This window comes from Fundulus heteroclitus, unplaced genomic scaffold (genome assembly GCF_011125445.2).
Source record: "Fundulus heteroclitus isolate FHET01 unplaced genomic scaffold, MU-UCD_Fhet_4.1 scaffold_65, whole genome shotgun sequence".
Classification (NCBI taxonomy): Eukaryota; Metazoa; Chordata; class Actinopteri; order Cyprinodontiformes; family Fundulidae; genus Fundulus; species Fundulus heteroclitus.
In genome coordinates, this window is record NW_023397088.1 from 880,012 (window position 1) to 901,278 (window position 21,267).

General features: G+C 42.5%; 1 protein-coding gene across 1 annotated transcript in view; it reads left to right on the plus strand.

Annotated features, from left to right (window-relative positions):
* Nucleotides 1-21,267, plus strand: part of LOC118561490 (NACHT, LRR and PYD domains-containing protein 12-like) — a 90,632-nt gene that overhangs the window by 2,904 nt on the left and 66,461 nt on the right. Inside the window, exons 3-8 of the mRNA XM_036133612.1 lie at nt 1,046-1,165; nt 1,559-1,605; nt 1,742-1,752; nt 2,622-3,615; nt 3,697-4,516; nt 20,400-20,576. Of these exons, the coding sequence (XP_035989505.1) occupies nt 1,046-1,165; nt 1,559-1,605; nt 1,742-1,752; nt 2,622-3,615; nt 3,697-4,516; nt 20,400-20,576 (2,169 nt within the window). The remainder of the gene's footprint in view (nt 1-1,045; nt 1,166-1,558; nt 1,606-1,741; nt 1,753-2,621; nt 3,616-3,696; nt 4,517-20,399; nt 20,577-21,267) is intronic.

Below are 21,267 nucleotides of genomic sequence, written 5' to 3' on the forward strand. Positions count from 1 at the left end.
AAAGACTCCTCCCACCCAGCTCATCACTGTTCAGACTGGTGCCTTCAGACCAGCGGTACCGGTCCATGAAAGCCAGAACCTCCTGGATGAAACATAGTTTTTATCCATGGGCCATCAGAGCTGTCAGCTGAGACCAGTAATAATTCCTGCTGACGCTGTTTTTAGGGACAAATATCAGGTCCAGTATGAACTCCTACTGGGAACTTTTTCTGACCAGAACCCAAAACTCACACAGCAGCTGTTCATTCTGCAGCTCTGTGGCGTCTCTTCCTTTACTTTCCATCAACTCAGAGATTTCCTCCCAACATGAAACCAACCTTAACGTCACCCTGACTCTGATTTTGGTTCTGTTCTCATCAAGTTGGACCTTTTTATCCTTCTTCTTCTGATAAACTCTCCCTCTGGAAACAAAGGAACTGATTTCTGTCTTCTGAACATCAGCTTTCACTTTAACATCCTGCTCTGATGAACATGATCTGCTCTGATACCAAACTGCATTTTAACTCTCCTGGTTCCCTAAATGTCTCCTGTCTGTCCAGAACTTTGTTCTTGTTCTAAGGTTCTGTTTCATGGTCCGTTCATGTGTTCTGTTCTTTAATGACGGCCACATCAGCTCCTCAGACCAGATCAACAGCTTTAGTTCTGGTATCAGGGACCAGATCCTCTGCTCTCCACCTTCTCAGACTAGATGTGATCAATCGGACCGTGTCCAGAACTTTCTGGGCTTTGTAGTATTAGTAGTGTATACTATAGAAATACTTTGTAGATAATTAATATAAATCTGATCTCATCAGCTCCAATAAACTGTGACATGAGCCTGTTGTCCTGCAGGTGTTGGTTGGACCCATGTGATCCAGACCAGTAGAACCCGGTTATTAAGATAATGTTCAGTTTGGTCCAACAGAACCGTCTGAATGTTTCACTCTGGATCTTTAAACCTTCTGCTTCTCTGCAGCAGTTTGTGTTCAGAGCTTCTTCTCTGGTTTTTATCACAGAGTTTCTCACTGATTGATGTGATCTGAATAACAACATGTTGGTGTTTCAGAGGTCAGAACCACAGACAGAGAGCAGAACCTCCAGGATCCAGCTGTCCGTCTATGAGGAGTGACCGGTCCAAAGATCACAATCCAGACTTTAGTGCAGAACCTGGACCCTCAGACTCAGAGTAAGAAACCAGTTTCTAACTGATGGATGTGACTCTGCAGAGATATAAAAATATAATATTGACTCAGTCTTCAGTTTATAAACTAAAAGTAAATTAGTTTTCATTTTACCTTAACTTACAGCTACATAATCATAAGCTGTTAGTCAATAAACCAGTAGTAATCATTAAAGGAACGTTGGGCCTGGTTATACACACATGTACAATAGTCTTGGTCACGTAGTCTGTAGGTATAATTGTTGGGATGTAAATGTGTGTTTATATGCATGTTCATTAATTTGTTTAAATATTGATTTACACAAATTATAAACTTAAGCAGAAATCTGGAGGAATGTTTATTTATGTTAAGATCTAAAGTAAGGAGAAGGTGAGTGATTACATGTTTTACTTCTTCAGAACAGGAGCTGGACTGCTGGCAGCCAATCAGAGCAGCTGTGCTCCAGGTGAACATCTGCAATCAGAACTTCCTTCTATCGTCTCTGTTGAACTAATTCCACGTCTTTAGTTGGGATTTGGAAATTCAAGTGTTTAAAAGTCTTTCTGTGATCAATTATCTCCCCTAAATCTCTGGATTTCCAGCTGCTGTAAATGTAACGTCTGTGTTCAACCCAACAACCTATTGGGTTTGCTTTGAAGTGGTTCTGTTTTCAGCCCTTTGTGCTAAATGCATTAAAACTGAACATCTCCTTAAAGCTGCTGCTCATTTTGATGCATGGAAACAAAAAGGTGGAGAAAACAACCTGCTGCACTGCTGCTTTACAGAAAGAGGGAAGGAAAGTCTGAGAGACAGAAACCTTTTTTTACTCTGACAATAGATCCCAGATTACAGGAGATATATTTGTAGAAACATGGAATATTTCTATCTGTTGTTTACTTCTAAAGGGCCAAATCAGTCCCATGTCACTTCTAATCTGAAATTATTCTTTAAAAACATCCAATCCAGTCTCTGAGTGAGAAAAGCATCTGAAATGTGAACACTGCCTGATCCAATGAGCTGTTTCTCTGGCAGATTAGAGCATTTCCTCCAGATTTCCTTCATTAAGGCTGAAAATGCTGCCAGGAAACATTTTCTGTCTCTCTGCCTCTTCTGTAGCTGCTGTGTTTGTGGGAGAAGGTCAGATAGAAACAGAGAAATGAGGACAATGGTGACCTGATGCTAAAGAGTTCATGTTGCTGAAAGCTGCTGCATGTTTCTGTTAGCATTTCTTCATCTGATCTGCTTTGTGAATCAGATCCTGACAGTGAACAGATACTGGCCACAAAGCAGAGGCAGAACTCTGCTGTCTGACCATCTAACAAGGTTCTGGTTCTAAGGACGGATCCGATTGGTTAGCATCACATCATGTGAACTAAGAGACCTTCTAATGATAACACCTCCTGATGTTCCAGATGTTTCTGCTCCAACTTCATCACTAAATCATGTTTTTCCTTCAGTTGTCTTTTCTTCTCTGTTCCAGCAGATGTTGGTCTGCAGGAGGTTCTAGAGGAACATAAGATCAGTCTGAGGAGGAGATGTGAACGTGTGACTGAAGGAAGTGATGAACCAGGAAGTAGAACCCTCCTCAACAGGATCTACACTGATCTCTACATCACAGAGGGACAGAGTGAAGAGGTTAATACCCAACATGAGGTGAAGCAGCTGGAGAGAGCTTCCAGGATCCAGAACCTCCATGACTCTCCAATCAGGTGCCACGACATCTTTAAAGCCTTACCTGACCAACATGGACCCATCAGAGTGGTTCTGACCAGTGGCGTTGCTGGTGTTGGAAAAACCTTCTCAGTGCAGAAGTTCACTCTGGACTGGGCCGAGGGCTTGGAGAACCAAGATGTCCGTGTGGTGGTTCTGCTGTCGTTCAGGGAGCTGAACCTGATCAGAGGTGAGCAGCACAGTCTTCTCACGCTGCTCCATGTTTTCCATCCAACCCTCCAGAAGCTCCCAGCAGAGCAGCTGGCTGCCCACAAACTTCTCTTCATCTTTGACGGCCTGGATGAAAGCAGACTTTCTCTGGACTTCAACCACAGTCGGCTTGTTTCTGACGTCACACAGAAGTCATCAGTCGACGTTCTGCTGACAAACCTCATCAAGGGGAACCTGCTTCCCTCGGCTCTGGTCTGGATCACCTCCAGACCTGCAGCGGCCAATCAGATCCCTCCTTCATGTGTTGCCAGGGTAACAGAGGTACGAGGCTTCACCGACGCCCAGAAGGAGGAGTACTTCAGGAGGAGGTTCAGTGATGAAGAGCTGTCCAGCAGAATCATCTCCCACATCAAGACCTCCAGGAGCCTCCACATCATGTGTGGAATCCCAGTCTTCTGCTGGATCACTGCTACGGTTCTGGAGAACATGTTGACCACAGAGCAGAGAGGAAAGCTGCCCAAGACCATGACTGACATGTACTCTCACTTCCTGCTGGTCCAGACCAGGAGGAAGAAGAACAAGTACCATGAAGGACATGGGAGGAGTCAGAAGAAGATGAATACACGCTTCCAGCTGGTCTGGAAAAGGTGGAAGAAGAACAAGTACCATGAAGGACATGGGAGGAGTCCACAGGAGCTGATGAAGGCTGACAGGGAAGTTCTCCTGAAGCTGGGGAGGCTGGCGTTAGAACATCTGGAGAAAGGAAACATCATGTTCTACCAAGAAGACCTGGAGCAGTGTGGTCTGGATGTCACAGAGGCCTCGGTGTACTCAGGAGTTTGTACAGAGATCTTCAAGAGAGAGAGTGTGATGTTCCAGAAAGCAGTCTACTGCTTTGTTCATCTGAGCATTCAGGAGTTTCTGGCTGCAGTCTACATGTTCCACTGCTTCACCAGCAGGAACACAGAGGTGGTGAAAAGATTCTTGGGGGAACATCACACCACCAAGAGCCTGTGGGGATACTTCAGGAAAACATCTCTGGATGACTTCCTGAAGAGAATCATGGAGAAATCCCTCAGTAGTAAAAATGGCCGTCTGGACCTGTTTGCTCGCTTCCTTCATGGCCTCTCTGTGGAGTCCAACCAGAGACTCTTAGGAGGCCTGCTGGGTCAGACAGAGAACAGTCCAGAAACCATCCAGAGAGTCATCAACAACCTGAAGGAGATGAACACTGATTATGTCTCTCCAGACAGAAGCATCAACATCTTCCACTGTCTGATGGAGATGAAGGACCTCTCAGTTTATCAGGAGATCCAACAGTTCCTGAAATCAGAGAACAGATCAGAGAAGCTCTCAGAGATCCAGTGTTCAGCTCTGGCCTTCATGCTGCAGATGTCAGAGGAGGTTCTGGATGAGTTGGACCTGGAGAAGTACAACACAACAACAGCAGGACGACTGAGACTGATTCCAGCTGTGAGGAACTGCAGAAAGGCTCGGTGAGTCCAGATGGCTTCATTGAGTGATGCTGATTCAGCACTATTGTCATCCTGTTTATTCTTCATTATTCAAGTTGCTTCTGGACGTTTTTGGGTCTGTAACTACAAACATTTTATTTCTCTGTCCTCTGCAGGACGTTTATTATTTCCTTGCTTCCTTCCTCTCTAATCCATTCATCCTCACCTTATCTCTACTCATCTGTTCTCCTCACATCTCTTCATCCTCCCAGTTTAATGTTCTTCATCCCCTCATTATTGCATTCTTCCCTCTTCCACCTTCCACAGCTTCCTCCTCAAGCCACCTTCAACCTGCTCCTCTTTCTGCATCTCTTCTGTCTAATCTACCTGCTCCATCCTGTTCTGGTCTCCTACATCTGGGGTCCCCACAGTGGATCATTTCATGTGGAGTGAGGGAAGTGATGTTAGAAACCATCACAGGTTTGACATCAGTGACCTTGGCTGAGTTAAAGGAGGGAACAAGGCTTCATTCTCTGCTGATCTCACTGCTCTGCAGCTTTCAGATCTCCAGAGTTGATCACGTCTGTTGAGAAAAGTTATGACATTATTATAGCAACATAAGAGCTGTATGATATTTATATTCATCAATCATTTATATTGCCCTTTGCATGACTAATAAAGAGGACCAAAGTGCTTTACAATTAAAAGTGAAGCATAAAATTGTTTGCCATTACCCACTGTTTTAATTTATTTAATGTTTAATAAATAACTCTCGGTCTGTTAAGTATTGTCCAGTGAATATCAGCCCAAACAGCTGATATAACAAATAGTTGAAAGGAAATATTCGAGCACTGGCGATCTTTTAACAGTAAACTCTGCATAGACAAAGAATAGAGTGACAACTTCTCTTCAAGAAGTTGTTAACATTTGATACCTGTTTCAATCCATGCACAATGCAAATCCTGAATTAAACAACATTATTAGATAAGATAACATTTTAAAGAATGATTTGCTCAGTAGAAATCAATCTTTAGGACTCTTTAGGATTTTATTAATGCAATCATTCCTCCTGGAAGTTAGGTGGCGTTGTAGCGATCAGTCACTTGATGGGTTAACCCTAAAGTTATACATAACACCATTAAATCAAATTAATGTTCCATATTAATGTGGAAATAATGCTCATTGTGCTATCGAATGATGACAGAGTGAAACAAAAAACAAGCATTATGTGTAATGAATTTGCTTTGAGTGAACCCAACATTCAGCCATACTTGGAGCTGCACTCAAAAACCGTTTTATTTTACAGACTTGAAAGGGGAAAAAACAGGGAAAAAAATGAGGGAGCAGGACCCTCGGAGGCCGACGGCGGGGCAGCACCCTCGGAGGCCAACGCCAAAACAGGACCCTCGGGACACGATGCCTGGAGAGGGAGAAAGCAAAACCTGGCGGCGGACTAAAGGCAGAAGATGGCGCCGGTTTAAGGACTAAGGACAGCGCTGAGTTAAGGGCTGAGGAAAGCGCCGGACAACAGGCTGAGGAAGGTGCAGATTACAGGCAATGGACGGCGCCTGACTACAGGCAGAAAACAGCGCCTGACTACAGGCTAAGGGAGGCACCTGACTACAGGCAGAAGACGGCGCCTGACTGCAGGGGAAGGCGCCGGACTACAGGCAGGGGAAGGCGCCGGACTACAGACCCTTAGAGACGAGGAGTCTCAGGATCAACCTCTGGAGAGTGTTGGGCAGGAACAACTAGTGAAGCCACTCCCTGAGCTGGCTATCAAGCAGCATTTGGGCAGACAGAGGCTTCTGTGAGAGCCCAGATTTTCTTGGATCTCTAGGGGGCCTCTGCTGCTTGGCCCCTTGACGAGACCTCAGACCCTGACTGTTATGTCGTGGAGCCTGACGCCTGTTGACACGTCAGGGACCCGCAGCTCGGTGCCTTGACGTGGCTCAAGAATGTAGCAAGGTGGGGACCTTCTCCGGACTCCACCTACATGAACAGGTGGGTAACCCACCTGGGTCCCCACTTCACGGGCCAGTGGGGACCCTACTTGGGTTCCCACCATCGCAGGGACCGAACCCGAGGTGTCAACCAGACCCTTGGGGACAGGTACAGGAGCCAAGGCGTCGGCCGGACCCTCGGAAGCCGGAGCAGCTCGGCTGTAGAATGCCCGGAGGGCAGTTCTATAGTGTCACTCCACCTCCTTTAATTTGGCCTCCAGTTCAGGTGAATAGTGATTGAAAAGGGCATCTCTAAGGTGCTTAATTATGGGGGCATAAATTCTCAGCTTATCCTCCAATGGTACATAGTCAATATTTGAGGTGCCACTAGGAGGAACTGTAGGAGTAGCTGGGCCGGAAAGTGGAGGACACCGGTCTGCCAGACAGGAAGTGGTAGTGGAAGCCATGGAGGCTTCTGGCAGAGACTGAGACACAACAGCAGATCGTGGCTTGACTGGCTCGTCTGACCGCTGCACGGAACAGCTGGAGGATAAGGCCGTCATTTTTTCCTCCGGCGGCCAGATGGCAGACTTAACGGGGATGCTGATCCCTCCCGACGGGCTGGAACCGCCGGAGCCTGTGGTGATCCCTGCGCCTCCGCGTCCGTAAAGGTAAACTGGGTTGACTCTGGGAATAGCTCAGGACGAAGCTCCTGCACCAGCTCCGCATCGACCTCCAGAAAAAACTCTCGGCAGTTCTGGAGAGAACTGCCGAGAGGGAAAACAACTAACAAGAACCGGTGAGTGGATGTCGTGAGCCGGGAAGCTGGTCAAAGTGCCGAGCTCACTGAGCGCTGCTCTTCCTGACAAAAAAAAAAACGAATCGCAATGGGTTCATGTTCTTGTGGCCAGAAGGTACTGTAATGAATTTGCTGTGAGTGAACCCAATATTCACCCAGACTCAGAGCTGCGCTTAAAAACGGTTTTATTTTACAGACTTGAAAGGGTCCAAACTCGACCGGGCTGGTTAAATGATGATAAGCAGACACAACAGGGAAGGGAGGTACACCAGTCAGAACAGAGTCCAAGGCACACAATCCAGAGTAACCAGGTTCCAGGCTCCAGAGACAGACAGGGCAGGTTCCAGACGGGTAGACAGGACCAAACAGGATCAGTGAGGCTCAGAGACAGAAGGGAGAGACAGGTCGGGCAATAAACGGGCAAACAGGCAGGGACACAGAATAAACGGAAAGCTGGGAGGCTCTTACCCTTCGCTTGAGAAGAGACGTTCTGGCAAAGTGCAGAGAACTGAGGCAGGTATGAATAGGCGGGCGGACAGGTGAGCACGGAGGGACTAATGAACCAAAACCAGGTGGAAGTGATCAAGGAGGGGAGAACTAAAAAGCTGACAGGACAAGTGGACAGGAACAGAAACTACCCCAGATTTAATAAGAACAGAAACAACCCTGAAGTATAAACCTAAACCAGAAGATAAAGCTAAGACTAAAACTTAATAACTAACAGGATAAACTAAAACATGAGGCCCCATGAGGGATTAAGCGGGTCAGAAAATGGATGGATGGATGGATATTTGGTCACCCTGGTAACACTGATGATACTTTAGTCTCCATTCATCCAACAAAAACCCAAAGAATTACCTGAAAAGCGTACATCATTGTTTATCTGGTCATGTATCTATTTATCAATGTTCTCCATGTCCCAGAATAATTTACAGGACAGAGATTGGAACAAGCTGAACAAGCAAAACATCAACAACAACAAACTATGGAAGAAAAATAAACTATGAAGATTTATTATGATAGCAAAAACTGTTGACAGACCTTTGTCAGACAGGCAAGGTATTAAGCAGAATATTTCTGATGTTATAGTTGCTTTGAGCTGCACTGTTAACTTTCCAGCAGTGGATGACTGACCTGTTTTAAACATAGTTTGAAACATTTAGGGTAAAAATGTGCCGCATAGGTAAAGCAACCATGATTGCTCTATTGTCTCTGTAATTGGAGATGTAAATGAATAATTGATCATTTTGAACTCTCAGCTAAGGGGATGAGCGCAGACTTTGATGGAAGTGAATAAAGAAGTGAAAAAAGGCAGTACAACTCAAAGAGTGACAATTGGACTTAGAGGAAAGTGATGTGTCAGGAAGTGAGTTTTGAGGAATACAAGTGGGTGCGGGGAAAATGAAAAAGATGGAATATAGTAGAGGTTGACCGATACAAGTTTTTAAGGCCGATACAGATTATTCTGACATCAGGCAAACCGATACCAGATAAGGGGGCTGATTATTTATTTATTTTTAGCCGATACTTGAAGCCAATACCGCTTTTTCTTCTTCCATTTACATGATAAGAATGACACAGTGATAACAAATGTTACACAAGTGTCAATTTAAACAAAAAATTAAACATTTATTATTTTTTGCAATTTTGCAAAGTTTTTTTACTTTCCAGTATAGGCCATCTTAGGTCGCATTTCCGGCCTTCCCACTAGTAATGGTTCAATAGAACTGTAACCATTTCTAGTGCCTTCTTCTCTTTGATTCCAATCGCAGCGAGTCGACTTGGAGGCGTCTTTTCAGAAGCCTGACTATCTCTGATTGGCTAAGGGGTGGAATCACATTTTGTATAACAGTATGCCAGAATTCCACTGAACTTATATAGTGCTTTTCCAGTCATGCTGACCACCCAAAGTGCTATATGGAAGCTCTCAGATGAATACTGTGGCCCGGCATGGAGGTGGACATTTGTTATGTTTCATAGTGGACAAGAAAATTCAGACGGTACCCAAAGAAATGAGAAGTTATTAATGGAGCTCCGTTTTAATGGCGACGGAAGGCTGCCAGCAAGCAGCACAACAACACCGCCGGGTGAAGATGAAGATGAAGAGAAGGAAGAGTGATTGTCACAACCTGCTCTGCACCAGTAGCACGATCCGTACCATCAGCTCCTTTGGGCATGCACAAACACAATGCAGTTAATTTTATAACAACTGTAATTATTTTGCACAAAAAATATATTTTATTAGAAAATTGTTTATCAAACTTGAAAGAGCTGAAGACATTTATGCTGTCAATGCGCCCTCTGGTGGACATATCATGAACAATAGAAGACCTTGTTGTTTATCACTAATTTCAGGACTTACTCCTATATTTCCTTAAACCCAGGTTTAACAGATGTCAGTCTGTTTTATCTGGTATCAGATGGAAAAGGAGCTGAATGTTAGAGCTGAACTAAATTATTAAAAAAATGATTTAAATAACTTGAGGAAAATATGGGGCTGTAGATGTTTTGACTGATGACCCGGGATGAAGTATTCTCTGGGGAAGACACAACTATTGTATTGCTAATTTTGAAATGTGAACTGCATGTATGTATAACCCAGTTTATTGTGCATTTATTATATATTAGTAATTCATGAATATGTTAATTTAAATAACTGTTTCTAGTTAAAACTGTATGAGGTGATAAAATAGACGTGTCCATTGTACAAAAACAAATAACCAAACATTTTATTATATAAGGTCTTTTAGTACACAAAGCAGGGGCCTGATGTGAAAAAAGCTGAGGGAGGAATTAAAAAGCAAAAGAAAAAAGAAAATCACATAAAAAAATCATAGAAGGAGAATTTAACACAGAATAATTTATCCACTCCTACAAAAGAATGTTTTGACTATGGAAAAAAAAAATTGGATCAAATTTTTACCAAAGATCAGATGAAGGCTGCTGGCATATAGATAAGATGGAGCAAATATACATAGAAAAACAGATGATAAATTTTTCAGTGTGCTCGACAGGCTACAAGCTGCTTCAGGACACCAGTCTTCCTCTCCATGACATCAGAAACAAAGAAGACTTTAACACATTAAGCTGGAACCAGGTGTCTTAACTCTGGAGGAATTGTGTGGAGCTCCACCTGGGAACAGGGAAGCTTTTTGGATGTGACATTGCCTGGGCATAGAGGAGAGCAGCAACACATGCATGTGTCTTTATGTCAGCAGGAAGCACAACAAGATGGAAGCAAGTGGTGGCTTACAATTTCAGTCATTAATTGGGCAAATTACAAGCCAATCATCCAAGAAATATCTGAGACAGCAGCTTCCAGAGGACTTTGTGTGGTAAACATCATCACTGACATGGACAGTCCAAATCTAGCTTTGTGGGGCTTTTGGAGTGGGCCACAAAAAAATATATATATCTCATCACCCAGAAAGACCAAATAAAAGGCTGGAAAGATGTTGAAAAAATGTTGAGCATTTATTCAATTCAATTCAATTCAATTTTATTTATATAGCGCCAAATCATGAAACATGTCATCTCAAGGCACTTTACAAATTCAAGTTCAACCCTATTATACAGATTGGGTCAGATTATACAGATTGGTCAAAAATGTCCTATATAAGGAAACCAGTTGATTGCATCAAAGTCCCGACAAGCAGCATTCACTCCTGGAGAAGCGTAGAGCCACAGGGAGAGTCATCTGCATTGTACATGGCTTTGCTGCAATCCCTCATACTGAGCAAGCATGAAGCGACAGTGAGAAGAAAAACTCCCCATTAACGGGAAGGAAAACCTCCGGCAGAACCGGGCTCAGTATGAACGGTCATCTGCCTCGACCGAGTGGGGTTACGGAAGACAGAGCAGAGACACAACAAGAGAGACAAAAAAGCACATAAGCACACATTGATCTAGTAATCTATTCTACATTAGATGGTCATAGCGGGTGAGCCGTCTTCTCTGGATGATTTCACAGTTAACAGAACGCCAGACCAGGTGTACCTACTATGAAGAAAAAAGAGAGAGAACAGAAAGTTAAAGCAGAAATGACAACACATACTGCATAATTGAAGAACAGTAGAACTCAATAGAGTGAGAAAATTAGATCCTGATATGGTCCAGTAGCCTAAGCCTATAGCAGCAAAACTACAAAGGCAGCCCAGAGTAACATGAGCCACTCCAGTCATAAGCTTTGTCAAAAAGAAAAATTCATCATAAATCAGAGCTCTGATAAATTATGGAGCTTGATTATTAAGGGCTTTATACGTTAGAAGAAGAATTTTAAATTCTATTCTTGATTTAACAGGAAGCCAATGAAGGGAAGCTAAAATTGGAGAAATATAATGCCTCTTGTTGATTTTCATCAGATCTCTTGCTGCAGCATTTTGGATCAGCTGAATACTTTGAACTGCATTTTGTGGACTTCCTGATAGTAAAGAATTACAATAGTCCAGCCTTGAAGTAACAAATGCATGGACCAGTTTTTCAGCATCACTCCTGGACAGAATGTTTCTAATTTTGGCGATATTCCGGAGGTGAAAAAAGGAAATTCTGGAAACCAGTTTAATATGGGATTTAAATTACATGTCTTGGTCAAAAATAACACCAAGATTTTTTACTTTATTACCAGAGGCCAAGTTAATGCCACCCAGATTAAGTGATTGGTTAAGAAGTTTATTTTTTGAGGACTCTGGCCCAAAGATTACAACTTCCGTCTTGTCAGAATTTAGATGCAGGAAATTTAAAGACATCCAGCTTTTTTTTTTTTCCCCAGTGTCCTGTCTAGTAATGTGGCAATAGGAATTGATGTCTCAATGCCAGATAGAGCTCGACAGATTTTGCTTTTACAAGTGGAGCGAACAGCTTTCGCTATAGTGCTCTACCTGATTTATGCTTGTAAATAGCTTTATTGTGATTCCTGCAGGGAGAATTTCAAATTATATGGACATTACAATGGGAGAGTAAAGGAAGAACAAGAAGTGAAAGAGAAAGAAAAGAAAAAAAAGAGTAGAGGTGAAAGAAAGAAGAGATAAAAGGGAGAGAATGATAAAACCTTCTCCGTCTGCTCCATCACCATTGAAAGAGATGCAAAAAGAACAGCACAACCAACAGACATAAAGCAACAGATACAATCGAATTACACCTAGATGCCATTGCTAAATCATATATATTATTATGTAAGCTGACATGTGTAATGTGATACTTGAAAAAAGAAAGGGAAAGAACATAAATAAATAAATAAATTATAAGATTACTGTATATAAGTGAACATTTAATACCTGGGACCCAGCACCTGTGGGAGTTTGTGAGAGTACACTAGTTTATGTGAAAATTATCCAGAAGGAAATAGCTTGATAGTGGTTGTGGAGAACCAAAGGCCCGCCTTCCCCGAGCACAGAGGCAGGACTCAGGGGACCCATAATCCCGGACTCCCAAAGGGGCCCCTAAAGCAGGGCGCCCAGGAGGGGCCGACACAGGATATCTGCAACCCCCCCCCCCCCCCCAAGGAAAGAGTAGAGCCACCGCAATGCCGACGCCCCCCAACAGCCGCGGGGACGAGCCCATGGGCTCCGCCGGCAGCTAGCCCTGCTGAAGTGGTCCCGGCCATGGGCCCTGGGGGCCAGAGGCCCTAGGGGCGCCCCGCCCCCGCGACGGGGGCCCCAGCCCCCCGGGGGGCCAGGCCCCGCGAAGAAGCCGCCGGGAATGGGCCGGCGCACGCCCGGGACCCGCCCCAAACCTGAAGCCCACCAATGCGCCAGAGGGCCAAGGCACCCGCCAACGCAGCGGAGGAGGGCAGGACGTGGGGGGATGGGCTCCGCACCTAGCGGAGACTTCAGATGTTCTTGGGAGAGGGAGCGGACCACACCCATACCTGGAAAAAAGAAAAAGAAAAAAAAAAGGAAAACTCATTCACACCATCCCTCCCTTTTGCCCCACTCACCACACACAGATTAAAAAAAAAAAAAAAGGACGCTGTACACACATTCCCACATAACACTCGCATCCAACACTGACCAGGGGGGGGGGGGGGGTCACCCCAAATCGACTATACGACTGGTTGTGCCCGACCCCCAGCCCTGCCCCCGGACCAGACGCCCCCCGGACCGGGCCCCCCAAAGAGGGCGGGCCAACACGACCCGTACGAGCCACCCAGCCAGAGCCCCCCTCACTCCCTAAATACCTAATAAATCCCCTCCCTCCCCCACCTTACCCTAGCCACCCCTGCCCCCCGCCCCTCCTGGGGGGAGCGGAGGCGTCAGCCCCAGACCTGGCAAGCCGCTTACTACCCATTGCAGCCCCCCGCTAAGACCCCGGACACAGTGGCCCGCACCTCCTCCAGGCCCCAGACTCCTTGCCGCCATCGGAGAACGGGGGTGTGCAGAAGACCCCGATCCTCCCTACGCCCGCTCAGATGTTGTGTTGTTGCATGTTGTTCTCAAGTGCGTTTAAGAACTGGGAGCGCTGAAGGGGGTTCACAGCCCACCCCCCCTCCGGAAGGAAGCTGGTGCCAGCACACCCCCTCCGGGCAACTGCCCAGTACCCTCAATGTCTAAGTGGGAGAGGAGGTGAAGGGAGCCGTCCGAGGTGAGGCTCACACAACATAAGCCCCCCCCCCCCCAGACGTCTTCCCCCACCCCCCCATACCATGGAAAGTCATCCAGCTTTTGATGTCATCAAGACATGACTGCAGTTGAAGTAATTGATTGGATTCATCAGGATTTATGGATAAATATAGCTGAGTATCATCAGCATAACAGTGGAAATTAATCCCGTGCTGTCTGATAATTTTGCCAATCGGAAGCCTATATATATAGTAAATAGAATTGGTCCAAGGACTGAACCCTGTGGTACTCCACAAGTGACCCTAGAGTTTGAGGAAGATTTATTATTAACATGAACAAACTGGAATCTGTCCGACAGATAAGATTTAAACCAGACTAATGCTTTCCCCTTAACCCCTACAGTATGCTCAAGTCTTTGTAGGAGAATATTGTGATCAACTGTGTCAAATGCAGCACTGAGATATAACAGGACAAGTACACACACAAGTCCATTATCTGAGGCCATGAGAATATCATTAGTGACCTTCACCAGAGCTGTTTCAGTGTTATGATGAGCTCTAAAGCCTGACTGAAACTCCTCAAGTAGGTCATTGCTTTGTAAATGTTCACAAAGTTGATTAGCAACTACTTTCTCAAGAATTTTAGATAAGAAAAGAAGATTAGATATAGGTCTGTAGTTTACTAACTCATCTTGATCAAGAGAAGGTTTCTTAAGTAAAGGTTTAATAACAGCTACTTTAAAAGCCTGTGGTACATATCCATTTACCAAGGATAGATTAATCATGTCTAAAATAGTACCATTGATCAAAGGGAATATGTCCTTAAACAACTTGGTTGGGATTGGGTCTAACATAAAGGTAGAAGGTTTAGATGAAGCTAAAATTTTAGATAGCTCAGAAAGCTCTACTGCTTCTAAACAGTTCAAACACTGCGCAGGTTCTAAAGATTCCTCCAATGCTGCCTCACTTACTGAGGACGAGGTAATCATGTTTGGGAGGATGTCAATTATTTTATGTTTAATGGCATCAATTTTATTTATGAAGAATCCCATAAAATCGTTACTACTAAGAGCTAAGGGAATGGATGGCTCAACAGAGCTGTGGCTCTGGGTAAGTTTGGCAACTGTACTAAAGAGAAATCTAGGATTATTTTTATTCTCTTCAATTAATGATGAAAAATATGCTGCTCTAACTCTGTGAAGGGTCTTGTTATACAACAATAGACTGTCCCTCCAGGTTAGGTAGGATTCCTCTTGGTGTGTAGAGCGCCATTAGATGAGGCCTTCAATCTGGTCCAGAAATCTGAGAAGCTTTTCCAAACAAGGTCCGGTGCATCCTTCTGTGAGCTCTCAAATGCCACAAATATTCTAGAGAAAGAAGCAAGTCTGTTAGAAAGCATGCTCCCTTCATGCCAGGATCTGCAAAGAAAAATGACCAGCTTTATAAAAATGATAAAATAATATAAAACCAATTATTTTACTGTACTGCAGTAAATACTGACTTTGTTCAAACACCATGGTTAAGCTCTTATTTTTGGAGGACAGAAAATGGCACCTTGTTACATTGGTAATCCTGTGTAACATCAGGAGTTCATTGAAGTCAGCCTCATGTGTTTAACTAAAAAATATGAAATCATTACTCATCTTCCCTCTCAGTTTTCTGCACTGTTAATATCCCCATTTGTGCTGCCATCTCTGATGTCTGTAAAATAATCTATTTATAAATCAGGCTAAATTAACCATTTCAATCTGACAGAACAAAAGCTAAACATGTTTTCTAGTTGAGATGGTTTAGTAACTGGAATTAAAATCATTTAAAGATTGTGGACACAGCAACAAGTAGAATCTTTCCTTCTGAAGAATCATTTTGTCCTCTGCCTCTCTGTCTAAACACATTCAGTCTCACTGGGATTCATTTTAAGCTCAGACATCTGAAAAAATAACAAAAGCTTAACTTTTATATTTCAAACTGTGCCAAATATTTTAAAAAGCTGAATTAGACTGACTGAAATAGACCGCAGTAACCCGGATAAATAAGAGATGCAGTAAAAAGTCCATGAAGTAAACAAGAAGCAATTTATTTAAACATGAATTACATAAACATCTAAATTCATAAACACAATAAATAGTTTAAAATTGTTAAATTTGTTTATTATTGCTTCATTAAAAGTGTTTATCTTTAAAATGTGTTAACAATGTGTTTAAACATCTCGTTGCATAGTTGTATTTCATTTTAATAATGGTTCATGTGACAAGTGTAATTTCCTATGCAAAGGCAGTCATTGAATGTATCATGAGTTTGGGTGAGAGCGCAGCACGAGAAGCCACAGAGATCCGGTTCGGCGGCAATAAACCAACATCTCCATGTTAAACTGGCTTGTTTTTGGACTATAAACAGTAATTTGTGCCGTGGTTTGTCCCCACAATAATCCACAGAGAGTAAGTGTGCTTAAGTCCGAGGTATAAGACAGATAAGTTTCTACTCAAAGCTTTTTGGACTGTGTTTTACCGCTAGCTTAGCATAGCAACTAGCCGATGCTAACAAGCTGGCTAATGGAGTCTAGGCTGCCGTTCACTAACTCAGCTGGACATAGAAGCTTGTAGAGTATCTCACATGGAATCAGCATATAGAGTTAGTTAAAATAAATGTAAAAAAGTAAATAATGTGTTTAAATGTCTATCTGAACAGGATTGGGGGGCAGTGAGAAGATTATTGATGGGGATTTATCAGGCTCTAATGAGACCAAACCTGGATTCTGGTTGTATAAAATTCATGTCAGCAGCTGAAAGTCACTTAATTAAGCTTAATAAAGAACAATCTGAATGTCTGTGTATGCTGTGGAGCTTTTAGGACATTTCTAGCTACCTTACAGGTTGAGACTGGAGAACTTCAGCTGAGGCTAAGAAGATTAAATTTGGTTGTGCTGCTCATATAATCATAGTATTATGAAAAAGTCATTTCCCCCCCACTAATTCCATTAAAAAAGTATATTATACTCTTTAATCACACACAGACAGGCATATTTCAAGTGTTTATTTCTTTAAATTTTAATTATTATCACTGATAACTAATGAAAACCCCAGATTCAGTATCTTAGAGAAAAATAATAGAATCAGAGCTACCTGGGCTCTCATAACACCTGAGCAGCGCCACAGACTGGTCGACTCCAGGCCTTGCTGCATTGCTGCAGTAATCCAGGGAAAAGGAGCCCCAACTAATTATTCAGTGCTGTACATGATCACAGCTTTTATGTTCTTGTCAGTTGACCAACATTTGGTGTTTTCATTTGTTATAATCATTGAAATTCAAAGGAATAAACACAGGGTTTCCACGGGTCATTAAAAAGCATTAAAAGTCATTAAATTATTTTTTTTAAATTAAGGCCTTAAAAAGCATTAAAAGTCATTAAATGTGATTATCGGTAGCTTTAAATGCCTTATTTGTTTCTAAAAAAAATATGTTCATAAAAAAAATTTCGTTAGATATATTATATCAGAAATAACTGATTCAGCAGCAGAGCCAAACACACTGAACTGCTTCCGGTTGATCGCAAAGCCGTATGTTTTTACTATGTTCGGAAAAGAAGCACGAGGAGGAGAAAGAGCTAGAGAATGGGGAAAATGGGTTAAAAACAAGGAGTTCGGGACGTGGCTGCAGCCTGTCGACGGTAAAGATGATGAAAGATTTTGCGGTGTTTGTAAAAAGAATGAAGCTTTGCACAATGGGTGTCAAAGCTTTACAATCTCACATGAAGTCGGACAGGCTGTGGTGTAGTCCAGGGTATACGCGGCTATACGGCGTATTCCCACTTATTTTTCAGTCAGCATTGCGTATACCAACTTCTGGAGCGATATCTGTGCATTTTGTTTGAGTGCGCAGTGAGACAGGTATTCAGCGTTTAAACATCACGCGCGCGCTCAACTCTGATAAACTCTTCTCAATCCACTATCCTCCTCGCGCTTAGTTCCATGTCTGCTCGCGCGCTCGACCCAATCCTTCCACGCTCAACACAGCTGTGCTCTCGCTCGGCTGTTTCTCCCATAGACATAATATATAATATCTATGGTTTCTCCGCTCGCTCGACTCTGTCTGTGTGCTCCTAACTTCAAAAACTGTCGACCTCACTAGCCAATCACAGACAGGTTTCTGTCCATCCAATCAGAGTATGGCTTGCAAATACTGCATTCAGTTCCTTAAATGATAAAAATTACTTAACTGAGGTCCCTTTTTGACTGAGGTTCTTTTTTTGAAGTTTAAAATTTCTCTCTCTCTCTCTCTCTCTCTCTCTCTCTCTCTCTCTCTCGATAGATACGCAGTTATACATGAATGGGTACTTGTTTATGGCATTAAATTAGAGTTACTCATTCCTGTATAAACCTTGAAACACTTGAAATACTTATATCAGTCTGTGTGTGATGAATGAATACTATATACAGGTCCTTCTCAAAATATTAGCATATTGTGATAGAGTTCATTATTTTCCATATATTTTAGATTCATTGCACACTAACTGAAATATTTCAGGTCTTTTATTGTCTTAATATGGATGATTTTGGCATACAGCTGATAAAAACCCAAAATTCCTATCTCACAAAATTAGCATATTTCATCCAACCAATAAAAGAAAAGTCAACCTTTAAATAATTATGTACAGTTATGCACTCAATACTTGGTCGGGAATCCTTTTTCAGAAATGACTGCTTCAGTGCAGCGTGGCATGGAGGCCCTTCTCCACAATCTTCATCGGGGTCCGGTCACCTCTTTTCATTGTGCAGAGTTTTCTGCCACACCTTTTCCTTCCCACAGACTTCCCACTGAGGTGCCTTGATGCAGCACTCTGGGAACAGCCTATTCATTCAGAAATATCTTTGTGTCATACCCTCTTGCTTGATGGTGTCAATAATGGCCTTCTGGACAGCAGTCAGGTCGGCAGTCTAACCCATGATCGTGGTTTTGAGTCATGAACCAGGCTGGGAGTTTTAAAGGCCTCAGGAATCTTTTGCAGGTGTTAAGTTAATTTGTTGATTCAGATGATTAGGTTCATAGCTTGTTTAGAGACGCTTTTCATGATTTGGTAATTTTGTGAGATGGGAATTTTGGGTTTTCATGAGCTGTATGCCAAAATCATCCGTATTAAGACAATAAAAGACCTGAAATATTTCTGTTGGTGTGCAATCTAAAATATATGAATGTTCAAGTTTTATCAAAAAAATGAACTTTATCACAATATGCTAATATTGTGATAACATGTACATGTTTCACTTTTTTAATGGAATTACTGAAAAAAGGAAACTTTTTAAAGGCATACAATGCAACATTTTTCAGTTAATTAATGTGTTCCATACCGTTTTGGATGATTAAATGAGTCATTTCAGGTCGAACAAAGGTTTTCTTGGCCGCCCTGGGGGTCTGTGGGGGAAATACCGCACTTGCAATTGCAAGAGCTCACGGCCCGCACACACAGAAGTCTTGCTTTACGGCGAGAACTCCATGTGTTTTTGCCCTGCCATTCACTATATGCACGCGCGAAAGCAACAACAAAGAACCGCGTGTTAACGTCAAATAAACATGCAAGCATATCGAGTTTTATTATTATTATTATTATTATTTATTTTTATTTTTTTTATGTTGGCGAGACGCGGCCGCCGCGGCTGCGGCTTGGCGAGGCGGCGGCGGTAGCGTCTCGCCAACATAAAAAAAAATAAAAATAAATAATAATAATAATAAAACTGGCGAGGCGGCCGCCTCGCCAAGATAGCGCTGCGGGAAGCTTGATGTTCATACCTTCACTGTGTTAGTCATTGTTTGTACTGCCGTTTTTTCGACTTTTCGTTGCGTTCGCCTGTCTGCTAAGCTCAAAACAACCGCGCCTGGCTTGATGGAGAAACCAGAACAGCTGAGCATCTTTACGACAGTGCACTTTTACTTTCGCCCTCTGGGGGGAGCCTCGCTGGAAAATCAACCCCGGTTGCATAGTATACCTTTAATGATATTCTAATTATGTGACCAGCTCCTGTATTTCCTATCAGGGGCCCAAATTATCACGTCTGATAAAGTTACCACTGGGGTCCAGTGTATATCACAGTGAAGTGATCTAAAGGTCCTGAGAACAGACATGTTCATCCACCTTGAAACCAGTGTTTAAATAATAAAAGTACTTGACTGAATGTCAGTGTGTATCAGTGGTATTTTAATGCAGGCCGATAAAAAATACCAAAACACACAGATAATAAAACAGAATCATAGAGAAAACTCACTGGTTTCTGATCAGTGTGACCGCTGACTGAACAGAGAAGGCATCAGGATTAACTAAGCCTGGCTGTTAGCCTGGTCTGGAGCATGCTAGCTGAGAGAATAAATCACCATGGTAACTGATGTTACTGCTTTTGGGAAACTGAGTCGAGGCTTAATTTAGCCAGGATATCTGGAAAATTCTGGCTTAATCTGTTATCTTGGTTTTGTCAAACAGCCCTCTGAAGATAATGAAGAGACTAATTTTATCGTGTCAAACACAGACACTGATGGGAAGATCAGATGATGTCATCACTGTTCAGTCATCCTATTTTAGTCTTTGTTTATCATGTTGTCTGCTTTAATTAGAACTACTTTATTTTTCCCTAATTACAGACTTAATGGCTGCAAACTCTCAGAGGCTGAAGTTGAAGTTGTAGCCTCAGCTCTGAAGTCTAACCCCTCTCATCTGACTGAAGTGGAGATAAGAGAGATCGATGGAGTGAAAGACTCTGGAATGAAGCATCTGTGTGAGATACTAAAGAGTTCAGTCTGCAGAGTTAACATCCTGAGGTTAGTTTTCTTTATTTATCCAAGTAACATCATTCACTCATGCTTTAATACTTGATTTTATAAAGAACTGTCTGTGTCACAACTGTTTTGTTATGCCAGAAGCTGTGTGAATATGCTTATTATTATTATTAATAATAATTTGGTATTATAATTTAAAATAATAAACCATTCAACTCAAAATTCCACTATAACAAAATATAGTTCAAATGGTGGTGATGTTAGCTATAAGCTTGTAAGTATTTATACCACTAATGCATTAGTTAATTTGCTGTTATGAACTCATTTATACTGGAATAAATGATCTGGTCGGACTTTTAACCGACGAGGTTTATCCGGCAGCTGTGAGAACCCCAATGTAACTGCAATTAGAGTTTAAATCCTTATTCCTTATCACCATCCAATGATATTGTCTCTGTATTAATGTCAGATGTTAACTCCAAAGGAGGTTAGCTCTGATTTCTGAATAACCATATAACTGTGAATTGGATTGAACACAAAACAATGTCTATTCCGCAGTTGTTGGTTTTATTGAACCAAAAGCAATTCCCTGTTACAGTAATTCTCTGATTCAACAACTTTGGAATTCTTACTCACTACTAAAACTAAACATGCAAAACATATATGTGGAAATAAAAGAACAAAACAAAAATAAACAATGGATTAAAATGAGCGGTTTAGCAGATCTTAACTC